Raw genomic sequence first — 15,138 nt, 5'->3', positions numbered from 1 at the left:
CCAACAAACAAAAGCCCAGGACCAGATGGCTTCACAGGTGAATACTATCAAACATTTAGAGAGGAGCTAATACCTATCCTTCTCGAACTCTTCCAAAATATAGCAGAGGGAGGAACACTCCAAAACTCAATCTAAGCGGCCACCATCACCCTGATACCAAAGCCAAAGAAAGATGTCACAAAGAAGAAAACTACAGGCCCATATCACTGATGAACATAGATGCAAAAATCCTCAACAAAATACTAGCAAACAGAATCCAATAGCACATTAAAGGGATCATACACCATGATCAAGTGGGGTTTATCTCAGGAATGCAAGGATTCTTCAATATACACAAATCAATCAATGTGATAAACCATATTAATAAACAGAAGGAGAAAAACCATATGATCATCTCAATAGATGCAGAAAAAGCTTTTGACAAAATTCAACACCCATTTATGATAAAAACCCTCCAGAATGTAGGCAGACAGGGAACCTACCTCAATATAATAAAGGCCATATATGACAAACCCACAGCCAACATCATTCTCAATGGTGAATAACTGAAACCATTTCCTCCAAGATCAGGAACAAGACAAGGTTGCCCACTCTCACCACTATTACTCAACATAGTTTTGGAAGTTTTAGCCACAGCAATCAGAGAAGAAAAAGAGATAAAAGGAATCCAAATCAGAAAAGAAGAAGTAAAGCTGTCACTGTTTGCAGATGACATGATACTATACATAGAGAATCCTAAAGATGCTACCCAGAAAACTACTAGAGCTAATCAATGAATTTGGTAAAGTAGCAGGATACAAAATTAATGTACAGAAATCTCTTGCATTCCTATACACTAATGATGAAAAATCTGAAAGAGAAATTAAGGAAACACTCCCATTTACCACTGCAACAAAAAGAATAAAATACCTAGGAAAAAACCTACCTAAGGAGACAAAAGACCTGTATGCAGAAAACTATAAGACACTGATGAAAGAAACTAAAGATGATACAAACAGACAGAGAGATATACCATGTTCTTGGATTGGAAGAATCAACATTGTGGAAATGACTATACTACCCAAAGCAATCTACAGATTCAGTGTAATCTCTATCAAACTACCAATGGCATTTTTCATAGAACTAGAACAAAAAATTTCACAACTTGTATGGAAACACCAAAGACCCCAAATAGCCAAAGCAATCTCGAGAAAGAAAAACGGAGCTGGAGGAATCAGGCTCCCAGACTTCAGACTCTACTACAAAGCTACAGTAATCAAGACAGTATGATACTGGCACAAAAACAGAAATATGGATCAATGGAACAGGATAGAAAGCCCAGAGATAAACCCACGCACATATAGTCAACTTACCTTTGGTAAAGGAGGCAAGAATATACAATGGAGAAAAGAAAGCCTCTTCAATAAGTGGTGCTGAGCGAATTGGACAGCTACATGTAAATGAATGAAATTAGAACACTCCCTACCACCATACATAAAAATAAACTCAAAGTGGATTAAAGACCTAAATGTAAGGCCAGACACTGTAAAACTCTTAGAGGAAAACATAGGTAGAACACTCTGTGACATAAATCACAGCAAGATCCTTTTTGACCCACCTCCTAAAGAAATGGAAATAAAAACAAAAATAAACAAACGGACCTAATGAAACTTAAAAGCTTTTGCACAGCAAAGGAAACCATAAACAAGACGAAAAGACAACCCTCAGAATGGGAGAAAATATTTTCAAACGAATCAACTGACAAAGGATTAATCTCCAAAATATACAAGCAGCTCATGCAGCTCAATATCAAAAAAACAAACAACCCAATCCAAAAATGGGCAGAAGACCTAAACAGACATTTATCCAAAGAAGATATACAGATTTCCAACAAACACATGAAAGGATGCTCAACATCACTAATCGTTAGAGAAATGCAAATCAAAACTACAATGAGGTATCACCTCATACCAGTCAGAATGGCCATCATGAAAAAGTCTACAAACAATAAATGCTGGAGAGGGTGTGGAGAAAAGGAAACCCTCTTGCACTGTTGGTGGGAATGTAAATTGATACAGCCAGAATGGAGAACAGTATCGAGGTTCCTTAAAAAACTGAAAATAGAACTACCATACTACCCAGCAATCCCACTACTGGGCATATACCCTGAGAAAACCATAGTTCAAAAAGAGTCATGTACCACAATGTTCACTGCAGCTCTATTTACAATAGCCAGGACATGGAAGCAACCTAAGTGTCCACTGACAGATGAATGGATGAAGAAGATGTGGCATATATATACAAGGGAATATTACTCAGCCATAAAAAGAAATGAAATTGAGTTATTTGTAGTGAGGTCGATGGACCTAGAGTCTGTCATACAGAGTAAGTCAGAAAAACAAATACTGTATGCTAACACATATATATAGCATCTAAAAAAAAATGGTTCTGTGGAAACTAAGGGCAGGACAGGAATAAAGACACATGTAGAGAGTGGACTTGTGGACATGGGGAGGGGGAGGGGGAAGGGGAAGCTGGGGCGAAGTGAGAGAGTGGCATGTACATATATACACTACCAAATGTAAAATAGATGGGCAGTAGGAAGCAGCCACATAGCACAGGGAGATCAGCTCGGTGCTTTGTGACCACCTAGAGGGGTGGGATAGGGAGGGTGGGAGGGAGATGCAAGAGGGAGGAGATATGGGGATGTATGTATATGTATAGCTGATTCATTTGTTATAAAGCAGAAACTAACACACCATTGTAAAACAATTATACGCCAATAAAGATGTTAAAAAAAGAAAATGAACCTATACGACAGAAGAGAAAGAGAGAAAAGGAAGACCTAAGCCGTAAGGTGGAATAGTTCAAATGTATTCAGAGGAAATACAAAGATAAATCATTATCATTTCGGCTTTAAGCGGATGGATGGAAGATTCCTGGAAGGTTATAAGAAAACAGACTACTTCACAAATAACTGAGAAAATACTGTAAAAGAATAAATCGTGGTTTCCATATACTCAGAGAAGAGCAGCCAGAAAAGATGCAGATGACTGCTTCTTGCCAGCTGGATTAAGACGTTACACTTGCCAATGATTTTGGCAATTACTCTGAAATTGTAATTAGCTCACTCTCTCCGGCTGAATTTTCTGTACAAATTGAACAAATATTTGACCTTTGGCCAACTTTGTCATTGTACCCTGTTCTTCCAAAGTGCATGAGCATATGTGCTTGATATCATTTTACAGCCCCCCACCCCGTGGGATGAGCTAATTCACCAAGTTTTCTAATCCAGCTGGGTGCAGATAAAGCAGCAGATCTTATTTAAGGGCTTGCCCAGGCCTTTGTAAAAACAAGACAAAGCAAAAAGTAAAACAAAAAACAAATTCCCCCCACAGGAAGGGGCGGGGTGTGTGTGTGTGGGGGGGTGGGAATTGATTAGCCGGAAGCAAAATATTCCCATGTGACACTTTTCCCCTTATTTTTTTAAACCAACTATTTCATGGAAAATTCTACCACATCTGCACCTGTCTTGCAATAAGTTCGACCACTGTATGACACTCATGCAATAAGCTTCTAGATAGAGCCCAGTTTACAACTCCAGGAGAGTTGGGTTGGCCTACCAGGAGATCCAAACCCTCAGGGTGACAAAGTCACATCCAAATTGAATCCCAGGTCACAGAGCTCGTCACTTCCTATTTCATGTAACTAAGAGCTGAGAAGGAATGCTTCCATTTTCTTTACATCTAAGGGAGGAGATGCATTCGGGAGTGGGGCAGTGATCTGTGGAAGGGAGGAGAGCTGAAAGCATTTAGTTACACCCAGTGATCCAACAACTAACTAATTTAAGGAGAGACTACACAGGCATCTTCAGTCCCACAACTGGCATTTTAGAACAATAATCCAAGACTCAAAATAGTCAATGCAGCCTTGAGTATCAGGGTTTAAAAGAATGAAAGATAAAAAGAAAATAACTTTGGAGAGGAAGCAGCCTGTGGTGGGAAGAACGAAACCACAAAACCATTTTAAGCGCAGCGCTTCCCTCCTTAATGTGGACCACAAATTGTTTTAGCCTGTGATCACACTCAGCCCCCGGGCTCCCAGGAGAAGGACTTCCATGCTGGCCCAGCCCTGCGTGGCCAAGACTGTCTGGGAGGGGTGTTTAGGAAAAGAGCAGGAGTTCTAACTTTAGTTCTCTCTCCAGTCTGAATGAAATGCAACTCTGCTCCATTCAGATACATAAGGGTTAAAAAAAAAAAAAAGTGCATTTTGGATACAGCTGGAAGCTATTAACAACTCTGAGAACATCTCAGTAACCCAGTTAGAGGATGGGTGGCCTGGCAGAGATCCTGAATCCATGTTTGTAATCACAGACTCTTACCACTGGGCGGGGCTTGCTTTCTACCTCCCACCCAGTGGAGACATCCCTTCTTCAACTGTTCAGTCCCTGCTTGCATACTTCCAGCCTCTTCCTTCAAGGGCAACTTCATTTACTAGAAAGTTCTTTTTGGCAAAAAATGCCTCCGTAGAAAATCTCCCCCTTAGCTCTAGCTCAGTCCTCTGATGCCATAGCACACGACCGTCCTACTCGTGAAACAGCTATATTTGCCTCCAAATGCTCGCCTTCTTATGGCCAAACGCCCCATCTGTGCCAGGCAGCCCTCCCATCTGGTGGTTTCCAGATCCCTCCAGAGCCTGCTTACTCTTTGAATAGTGATTATGTTTCAGAGTCCCTTCTAGAGAATCTATTCCTAGCTCCCAGGCATCAATATCCTCTAGGAGACCTTTTCATTCAGGAGTTTTTGAGGGAAATTTTTTTCAGGGAAGATGCAGCCACACCCCCTTTTAGGCACTGCCACGAGAGCATCTACGCTGTCTCATCCCTAAGCAAGCTTTGGGCTCCAGCAGCCTTGCCTAGTGAATACTGCTAGCCTGTCAATGGCGTCACCAAGCCAGAGAGGAGGGAGGACAGAATGAATGAGCTTCCCCTGGATGCCTAGCAGGGCAGTCCCCAGCTTTCCACTGCGTGTGGAGGCAGATGAGCAAAGATCACTCCCATCTTGACCCTGGAGCTAGGACCCAGCCTCTAGGACCGAGACAAAAGATCACTTCATTATCTATCTCGCCTGTCCAAAAACCTTCCATGGAGTCCCACCTCCCGCACAGAACACAAGCACTCACGCCTCCTTCACCCGGCCCAGGCCTGCCCATCCCCATGCTCCCCGCAGGCTCCAGCCCGGGGCCTCTGCTGCAGCAGCCCACCTTGTCCTGGCTGGTCCCGACGCAAGGCCCATGCTCTCTCGCTTGCCCTTTCCGATACTTTTCTTCTTCCTGCGAGGTTTTCTGAGTTTCCTCTTTTCCTGGGCTAGCTCCAGAGCATCTGAAAAACCAGTATTCTCTAATCGTGGACTAAGGCTGACATTTCTGACCATTGGAGGCAGGTCTTTTCCCAGCGTTCTCTTCTTCAATTAATTAATGGTTCGAATAAGCACAGGAATGAGCCTCTTGTTCTCGTTCTCAGCAGGTTAAGTGCAGTGGATGGTGATTGCTCTTTTGGTCTGAGGAATGTCCTAATTACCTCTTTGCTTTCATTGTATGGAGGGGATCCAGGGTCAGCCCAGGCTCTGGCTTTTAGAGATTAAGTAAATGAAGTTATGACCTAACAGTCACCCCATATATAAGCTGATACCACAAGGTGTAATCTTGACCTCATTTTGCATTCCCAGCTGTGCCTCAGATCAACTGTGATGTGAGAGCTGGAAAGATAATCAATCCCGAGTTCATTGTGAAATGTCCAGCAGGATGCCAAGACCCCAGGTACCACGTTTATGGCACTGACGTCTATGCATCCTACTCCAGCGTGTGTGGCGCTGCGGTTCACAGGTGGGTAGCGCTGAGCTTCTTAGGCACGAGCAACCAGGGTGTGGGCAGGGATCCCCCGGTGCAGGGTTGCCTGATTAGCAAGCAAGAGCAAACAAACTTAATGGAGCATCCTGTATTTTATCTGGCAGCCCTATCCCATGGGATGCCCCAGAATCTGTGCATGGTCCTGGATCTCCTTTCAGATCTCTCTGGAAAGGAGGACTGACTTCTCTTTACACCTTAATGGGTGGGGGTGGGAGGGAGAATCCTACTCTTTTGTGTTCATAATGAGGAAACCAAAGTTCTTGATGATGTAAAGCCTTTTTATTTTTACCTGTGTGTGCTGAGCAAGGAGATAATAGGGACATGACTAAGGAAGGCCCAGAAGTTTAGAGAAGAAATGTCACAGCGCCAGTTGATGATCTGGAGACAAAGAGGAACAGGAAAAGTGAGAAGGAGGGTGACAGGGGGTCCTGCCTGGTCAGCTGTTGATGGGGGATCCAGGAAGGAGGGCAGGAAGCATGACATGCTTTGGACCATGTCACTGCCTAAATGAGGAAAGGCAATAGCGACCTTCACAGAATCCTCACACCTCTTGTTTAGGCTTGGAGCCAAAACCCAGGGAAATGCATGTTTACTTAATAGCTCTCATAATGGGTATGTGTGAAGCACTCCACCTGTGTTATCTAATTCGGCCCTCACCATTCCCCTGTGCGGTATCGTCGACCTCTTAAAGGTGAAGAGAGGTTGAATAGCCTTTCTAAAGCCACACCGTTAAAAAGTATCCGAGTGGGGATTGGAACCCAAGTCCAGCCCCCCACTTCTATTCACCAGCCAGCACTACTTTGAGATGTGGCTCAAAGTCAGTGGTTGGCTGCTGGATACTGATGAAGTTTCTCAATTATTCAGGCTTCCGGTATCTTTTTCCTTTTCTTTACTTGCACGCCAGTCACTTGATTGTTCAGTTGTATCTCCGCCAGAGAGAGGGGAGACATAAAATTCATTCCTTTTCAAGGTGTCTAGTCAGTAGCCTCTCTGAAATTTGGGGAAGAAGTAAAAAAAAAAAAAAATCTATGCCTAAAATAAGATTTAAGACTTACTAAGAGACTTTGTCAGTCATACTCTTTTCCCCATCAGCCAAAGAGATGAACAGCTACCTGGTTTTTCAGTGGGAGTGGGAATACAAAAGCTCTACTGAGGATATACAGAGGAACATTAAAGAACAAAACACCAAATGCTGTTCCTTAACTCCAAACTGTGGAATAAAAATATTTTGTTTTCACTTTGAAATCAATTTTGTGCACCAAGTCGATACGCGGACCTACACGTGAACATGTGCATGCCTCCACACAATCACTTGTACACATATGCATGCCTCCCACATGTGCTAGAACACATGTGCGTGCTCACACACACCCTGACACACACATGTGCATGCCAACACCATTAGCACACTCCGGTCTGTGTCCGTGTAGACACTGACATATGTTACAGAGGCCGAGCCCGTCTTAAGGCTGCCTGTATTTTTCCAACTGTGGTCCGAGATGGTTGGCACTTGCTTCGTCTGGCATTTGCTGGCTCTCTCTTGCCTTTCCTTGGTCCCCTGAGGTACAGAGCCACACAAGTTAATGTGAGCTCACCAAGATGTCATCATAATGACAGTAACCCCTTACACTGACATCCTCTCCTTCTAGCATCATCTCAGCCCTATGAGGCTGCTGTTAGCATCCCCAGTTGTTAGAAGAGGAAGGGAGGCATAGGGAAGTTAATTAAGTTGCACATCCAGGACTAGAACTTGTGTCCCCTGACTTCCAGCCCTGAGCCCAGGTGATACATTTACATAAGAACCGAGAGGACGTGAAGACGTGATGGGGTTGTAGCACTTTGGGGTGGTCAGAGTTGGGAAAGGATTTTAGGATGAACGGACACACCTCTAGAAAGAAAATAAGAAGGGCACTGACAAGGACCAGGACTCAGCAATCCCAGCATTTGGGTTGGAGCATAGGAACTACCTGGCAAGAATATAGACGAGGGTAGAGGGACAGAGGAGAAGAGTTTGACTGTTTCAAGAAGCAACATTTGCTGCTGGAGCAACGGAATGCCTTGTACCTTCCTGGACCAGCGACTGATGCTGTAGGAAACTGTTTGGAAAGAAGGAATCACTATCCATGAGGAGGATGTATAGAGGTCTTAAGGGAAAACAGACAGGAATTTTGGATAATACCAGTTCCGTTTTTTACAAACAGAAGGAGTCTGTTTTTAGAAGGCAGGTTTGGGGTTTTTTTTTGTTTTTTTTTTTTTGCGGTACGCGGGCCTTTCACTGCTGTGGCCTCTCCCACTGCGGAGCACAGGCTCTGGACGCGCAGGCTCAGCGGCCATGGCTCACGGGCCCAGCCCCTCCACGGCATGTGGGATCTTCCCGGACCAGGGCACGAACCCGTGTCCCCGGCATCAGCAGGCGGACTCCCAACCACTGCGCCACCAGGGAATCCCAGAAGGCAGGATTTAAGACAGAGACTAGAGTGGAAAATGTGTGAAGGACCTCCCATCACTGTCCTGCCAGAGTCCCCTGCAGTCGGAACTGGGAAACTGGAGAGAGCACACTTTGGTTTAGAAATTCAGATTTAGCTTAAAGGATTTAACCTTCATACGAACTATGACAATCAGATCCCTCATTATGAGTGATCCCCTTGATTCTTTCAAACCAAAGGGATAATGAACATATTTGAGGCATCATAGTTTGGCTCAGTCTTATCCTGAACTAATTTCTGTGTTTAAAGTGGGACCAAGGCCTGGAGAGAGGGGAGAGTTCTCTGAGCTGGGACAACGAAGAGGCCATCTCCATGCAGAGCATGGATTTCTGACCAGACGCCCACCTTGAGAATGGCAGCCATTCAAAACCTGGCCTCGCTGTGCGCAGCCCCTTTTCTCCGAGCCACGAAGCTGACCCTCAGATTATCCCAGTGCCCTGGGGCCAGGGTCAGGGAGGAGGTGAACCCCAAAGCCATGTTCAGCATCATGCAGGGTGTCTGAGGAATGCAAAGGAGTGGAACTGGTTTTGTTCTTTGAGAGAATATATTTGACGTGCCTCCACCTCAATGAGGGTGCACATGAGGTCGCATTTATATAAATTCTCCAAACTACCATGGCTCTGAGCCCCCATCTGCTTCATAAGTACAACCACAGCCTTTCAGGCTCTCTCCCTCCTCTGGTATCTCCTGTGGTGAACAAGCGTCCGGTGCATTCCTCCCCTGGGATTTCTGTCGCCTCCAGGAGTTGACAGACCACTGACTGCCCCAGGATCTGCCCTCCTCTAGGACAATGTCAGGGAACGCGCACGGCCTCCAGTGAAGTCCACTCACAAGATAGGACATCACTCTCTTCTGCAACAGGAAAATCTCACGAGAAGACAAGAGTTCTGTTTCCGTGCCTTTCCCAAAGTCTGGGTTTTGGGTCTTATATAACTGTCACAAGGGATCTCAGCCTCCCTGTCCAGCCTGAGAACCCCCGGGCCCACCCCATTCCCTTTAAACAGCCTGAGAAAAGGGAAGCTCAGCCCCTTTTTCCACTCTGAGTGGCAGCTAGCTACAGCGCTTCTGACTTTTAAACAAGAATGAGTGCACGAACATTTCCTCAATACAATGGAATATAAATCCAGGGGCAGAATAATTTCTCCAGGGGGGGAATAAAAAGATAAGAGCTATTTCTGTTTCCCCCACTTGTCAGTTAGGGACCATGGGATATTCGGGGTAATTTTTTAAAAACTAATCTGAATTTACAGCCTATGCCAGTGGTGTGGTGGTAAAGGTTCACCAACCAGCCCTCCTAAATGGAGGGCTGGGGGGTACTGATTTACCAACATCTGCGGTATAAATACTCCCACCGTGGCTGATTTCAAAGTACCACAGTGAAATGAACCGGCACAATCCAGCAGCCTAATAACTGGCTTTCCCAAGCCAGCATGAGTGGTGTCCGCACACCGACAGGCCTTCTAATGCAGAAGCAAAAACACTGTCTTCCCATAAGAAAATTTCTAATCTAGTTGGGAGACAAAGTTAACTCAAGGAATTTTCAGGAAGTAGCACAAGACCAAATAAAATCAGAGCCTCCATGGAAAGACAAGGTTCGAAGGCATTGTTAGGAAGGGGCATAGCAAAGTCATGGAGAAGGAGGTGTTGGAGAGAAGGCACAGGTTCTCCAGAGCAAAGAGCAGCGTGAACAGAGCCACAGGAGTGGGAATCAAGTGGGCCGTCAGGAGAGAAGAGGCCGACCTGGCTGCAGCTGGGAGAAGTGAGGGGCCCCGACTGAGAGCTGCCTGAAGAAGGGCAGGCAGGGTTGCAAAGACATGATGGAGGGATGAGGACTTGGTGTTGGGAGATGCCCATGGCTTGTGAGGCAACTGTGACCAAGTGGGGCAAACCCAGGATTCCAGGTCATTTAGACCTGGGTTCAAATCCCTACCTTGCAATTTAGAAGTTACAAAATCTGGAGTGAGTCCCTCGACCTGTCTAAGCCTGTCTCTGTGAAGTGGGAATAACAGCATTCCCTCTGCTCCACAGCCAGTAGGTTTGCTAGGAGAACTCAGTGAGATCCATTAGTGGGGATGATTCAAAAGCAATTAAGGGCTTTACATGTCAAGTATTATTATCACTTTCTTTCCAAGTTGTTGGGAAGTTGAGTGTTGAAAGTTGTTGACTCACCATGAGGGTGGGAGGGCAGGAAATGGCAACGCTCATTCCTGTAGGGAAGGAAGGGTGTTGATGGGAACAAATCTAAGGACATTTTTAGCTCCCCTGTGCTGTAAATTACAGATACCCAAGGGAGCCATGTTAGGCTCTGGGACAAGGAATTGACATACTGGAGCCCCAGCTTCAATGGAGGCAAAGAGGTAGATATGTCAGTTACTATCACATCAGGATCTAAAACCTTCAAAATCCAAGAAATTAAAGAAACAATTACCAGCCTTTGGGGACTCTTTTAAATGAGTTTAATTTAGCTACACACCTTCGTTCCCTAGCCCAAAATAAAAGGAATAATTTGCTTTTAATAATGTACCACCTTTTGAAATAGTTGGAGTCGTTCTGTGATGTCACAAAACCAAATTGGAAATTGTCAGGGAACAGGTTTTACTTCAGGGAGAACTAGTAGGAATTAAGCAACCAAAGAAAAGAAATTTGAGGCATGGTCATGTCCTGTAATACAAAAGAGAAGGACATCGAACATGGGAAGACAGATGCCAGGCCACGTGATGGGAGCATCGTTCTTGGGGGTTAGGCTGCAGGTCAAGGTGAAGGTTTTCTTACTCTCCCTGCTTTCCTATCTCTAAATAAAGACGGTGGCTGAATATCTCTAATGAACACAGATGCAAAAATACTCAACAAAATACTAGCAAACCAAATCCAACAACACATTAAAAGGATCATCCACCATGATCAAGTGGGATTTATCCCAGGGATGCAAGGATTCTTCAATATCTGTAAATAAATTGGTGTGATACACCGCATTAACATACTGAAGAATAAAACCATATGATCATCTCAATAGATGCATAAAAAGTTTTGACAAAATTCAGCACCCATTTATGATAAAAATTCTCCAGAAAGTGGGCAGAGAGGGAACTTACCTCAACATAATAAAGGCCATATATGACAAACCCACAGCTAATATCATTCTCAATGGTGAAAAGCTAAAGGCATTCCCTCTAAGATCAGGAACAAGACAAGGATGTTCACTCTTACCAGTTTTATTCAACATAGTTTTGGAAGTTTTAGCCACAGCAATCAGAGAAGAAAAAGAAATGAAAGGTATCCAAGTTGGAAAGGAAGAAGTAAAACTGTCACTGTTTGCAGATAACATGATACTATACATAGAAAATCCTAAAGATGCTACCAGAAAACTACTAGAGCTCGTCAATGAATTTGGTAAAATTGCAGGATACAAAATTAATACACAGAAATCTCTTGCTTTCCTATACACTAATCAGGAAAGATCAGAAAGAGAAATTAAGGAAATAATCCCATTTACCATGGCGTCAAAAAGAATACCTAGGAATAAACCTACCTAAGGAGGCAAAAGGCCTGTACTCTGAAAACTATAAGACACTGATGAAAGAAATCGAAAATGACACGAATAGATGGGAAAATATACCATGTTCTTGGATTGGAAGAATCAATATTGTCAAAATGACTAGACCACCAAGACAATCTACAGATTCAATGCAATCCCTATCAAATTACCAATGGCATTTTCCACAGAACTAGAACAAAAATTTTTTAAATTTGTATGGAAACACCAAAGACCCCAAATAGCCAAAGCAATCTTGAGAAAGAAAATGTTCATTGCAGCACTATTTACAATAGCCAAGACATGGAAGCAACCTAAATGTCCCTCAACAGAGGGATGGATAAAGAATATGTGGTACACGTATACAGTGGAATATTACTCAGCCATAAAAAAAGAATGAAATAATGCCATTTGCAGCAACATGGATGGACCTAGAGATTATCATACTAAGTGAACTAAGTGAGACAAAGACAAATATCATACGATATCACCCATATGTGGAATCTAATTTTTTTAAATGATATAAATGAACTTATTTATAAAACAGAAACAGACTCACAGATTTTGAAAGCAAACTTATGGTTACCAAAGGGGAGAGGGATAAATCAAGAGCTTGGGATTAACATATACACACTTTTATATATAAATTAGATAACCAACAAGCACCCACTGTATAGCACAGGGAACTCTACTCAATATTCTGTAATAACCTATATAGGGAAAGAATCTGAAAAAGAATGAATATATGTATATGTGTAACTGAATCACTATGCTGTACACCTGAAACTAATACAACACTGTAAATAAACTATACTCCAATCAATTTTTTTAAATGTATAACATGTAGAACAAGAAAAAAGATAAAGATGGTGGCCGGTTTCAAAGTCTGTTATATGTCAAACAATATTTTTCTGTCCTTTCTTCAAAAAAAATTTTTTTTTTCTCTTCACAGTGGTGTGCTCGATAATTCAGGAGGGAAAATACTTGTTCGGAAAGTTGCTGGACAGTCTGGCTATAAAGGGAGTTACTCCAATGGTGTCCAGTCGTTATCCCTTCCACGATGGAGAGAATCCTTTGTCGTCTCAGGTATGCCCACACCCTGGAGAAATGCTGCCCTACAACTGGTACTTCGGTTAAGTTACCTCACGGGATGAAATGGGCTCTTTTCAGTGTGCCATTAGTTTTAGTTTATGGCCCACCTCATTTCATAAAAATCTGAAGCATTAGTTCTTCTGATAGTTAAGATCATGAAACAATGAATTATAATTTCAGTGATAAATCACTACAAAGTCTGGAAATATTAAAAGGCTCCAATTACTCATTTTAAACACACAGCAGCTATCAGTAAGTCCAATCAAACTTTTAGTTAAGTGAATTACGTTTAATAACTGGATTTTTGAACTACTCCTTTAGTTATGCCAAATGTGCCTCATATCTGGAAGCTTATTCCTTGAGAATTCTGGTAAATGGACAGATAGGGACAGGTTTTTAGAACACTGAGCTACAATTTTATTTGAGATTTCTTTTTTTTAATTAATTGTTTCACTGTTTAGTCCATTCTCACTATTGGCTCCACAGGATTTTATAGATAATCATTTTCACTCTTTTTTTTTTTCCCTCTTCCAAAGAGGTAATATCAATGAACTCATAGCTGTGTTATTTCCCAGTAAAAAGATAACCAAGGTCTTTGTACTATCATCATGACCTGCCTGCTCCCCTCTTTTTATTTTTGTGAATTTCCCCAACCTAACTTTTTATTTTGAAAACTTTTAAATTTACAGAAAAATTAAAAGAATAGTACAATGAATACCATATTCTCTTCACCCAGATTCACCAATTGTTAATATTTTGCTATACTTGCTTTATCTATCTATCTATTTATATTTCGTTTGAACTGTGTGAAAATAAGCTGTGGGCATGATGACACTTTATCCCTTAATACTTCAGCACACATATGGTAAGAGCTAAAGCATTTTCCTAAATAACCACAGTACCACATCTAAAAAATTAACACTGATACAATAATTTAATAAATATTAATAAATAAGAAATAATAAGAAAAAGTTCTTATTCAGTTGTATCCAACTATCCCCCAAATATTCTTCACAGTAATTCTTCTTTTTTTGGGGGGGGGGAATCTACAATCCAATCAAAAATCATCCATTGTATTTAGTTGTCATGTCCATTTTAGTCTCCTTTAATCTAGAACTGTCTGCCACCACACTTCCTTTTTTGGTCATAAGTAGTGATGACATTTTTGAAGTCCCAGCCAGTCATCTATTACTATGTCCCACAGTCTGGACCACAAACAGGTCCAGCTATTTACTCATGGTTGGATTCAGGTTAAATATTTTGTCAAGGACACTACATAGATGGTATCATAGCATATCCATTGTGTAGTATCACAAATGGCCATATCAGGAGACACAATAGCATTTTGTCCATTTGTCACTGATGCTAAATTTGATTACTTGGATACTTTACCCTGTCTCTTCATGGTAAAGATACTTTGTAATTAATAGCAACCTGTAGGGTGATACTTCAAAACAGCATGAATATCTTGTTCCCTCCAAAATTTAACCCAATGATTTTAACATCTATTGATGATCCTTGCTGTAGCAAGAATTACATCAGAAATTGCAAAATTATATTTGTTCTAATTCTGTCATTTCTTCTACATTTATTAGCTAGTGTTATTACACAAGGAAGAGGGCTTTCCCGCCTCTCTCCACAACTATTTTTTCAAGTACAACTATGGACTCACAGATTGTTTTTTTTAAAGTACAATGTGTTATAGTCTATTATCGTCATTATTCTTTCTGTTGCTCAAAATTTCCAGGTTTGGCCAGTGGGAGCTCTTCCAGCTTTTGACATGCCTCATTAGCATTTGAGCACAACACAACATTCTATCCTCACCTTATACTTACCCTACACTGGACCTTGAATCTCCCATATTCTCCAAAGAGGCACTGCAGGATTTTAAACTACATTCTAGCAAACCTTTCTGGCAACCCCACAAAATCTGGAGCCATGTGACTCTCCTGAGAAAGAACTGCCTACAGAAGACCAACTAAAGCAAGGAAAAGAGAAATGTCTCATAATATATCAGGCCTTCCAATCTGGGTGGGTTTTTTTGCACCTTTAGACACCCCATGTCCCAACCTCTACTATCCATTGATCAGAGTTTTAACAGGACTGCTATCAGACATTTTAAGATTCTTCTCTATTTAAGCA

The 15,138-nt window shown here is 42.3% G+C and overlaps 2 protein-coding genes across 2 annotated transcripts in view; one reads left to right on the top strand and one right to left on the bottom strand.

Annotated features, from left to right (window-relative positions):
- Nucleotides 1-15,138, top strand: part of VIT (vitrin) — a 123,237-nt gene that overhangs the window by 51,050 nt on the left and 57,049 nt on the right. Inside the window, exons 4-5 of the mRNA XM_060169097.1 lie at nt 5,706-5,862; nt 12,857-12,990. Of these exons, the coding sequence (XP_060025080.1) occupies nt 5,706-5,862; nt 12,857-12,990 (291 nt within the window). The remainder of the gene's footprint in view (nt 1-5,705; nt 5,863-12,856; nt 12,991-15,138) is intronic.
- Nucleotides 1-15,138, bottom strand: part of FEZ2 (fasciculation and elongation protein zeta 2) — a 216,632-nt gene that overhangs the window by 177,159 nt on the left and 24,335 nt on the right. The gene's annotated exons all lie outside the window — the stretch shown is intronic.

The sequence above is a fragment of the Lagenorhynchus albirostris genome, chromosome 13, assembly GCF_949774975.1.
Source record: "Lagenorhynchus albirostris chromosome 13, mLagAlb1.1, whole genome shotgun sequence".
Lineage (NCBI taxonomy): Eukaryota > Metazoa > Chordata > Mammalia > Artiodactyla > Delphinidae > Lagenorhynchus > Lagenorhynchus albirostris.
Note: the sequence above shows the minus strand (reverse complement) of the source record. Positions and strands in the feature narration are given on the sequence as shown.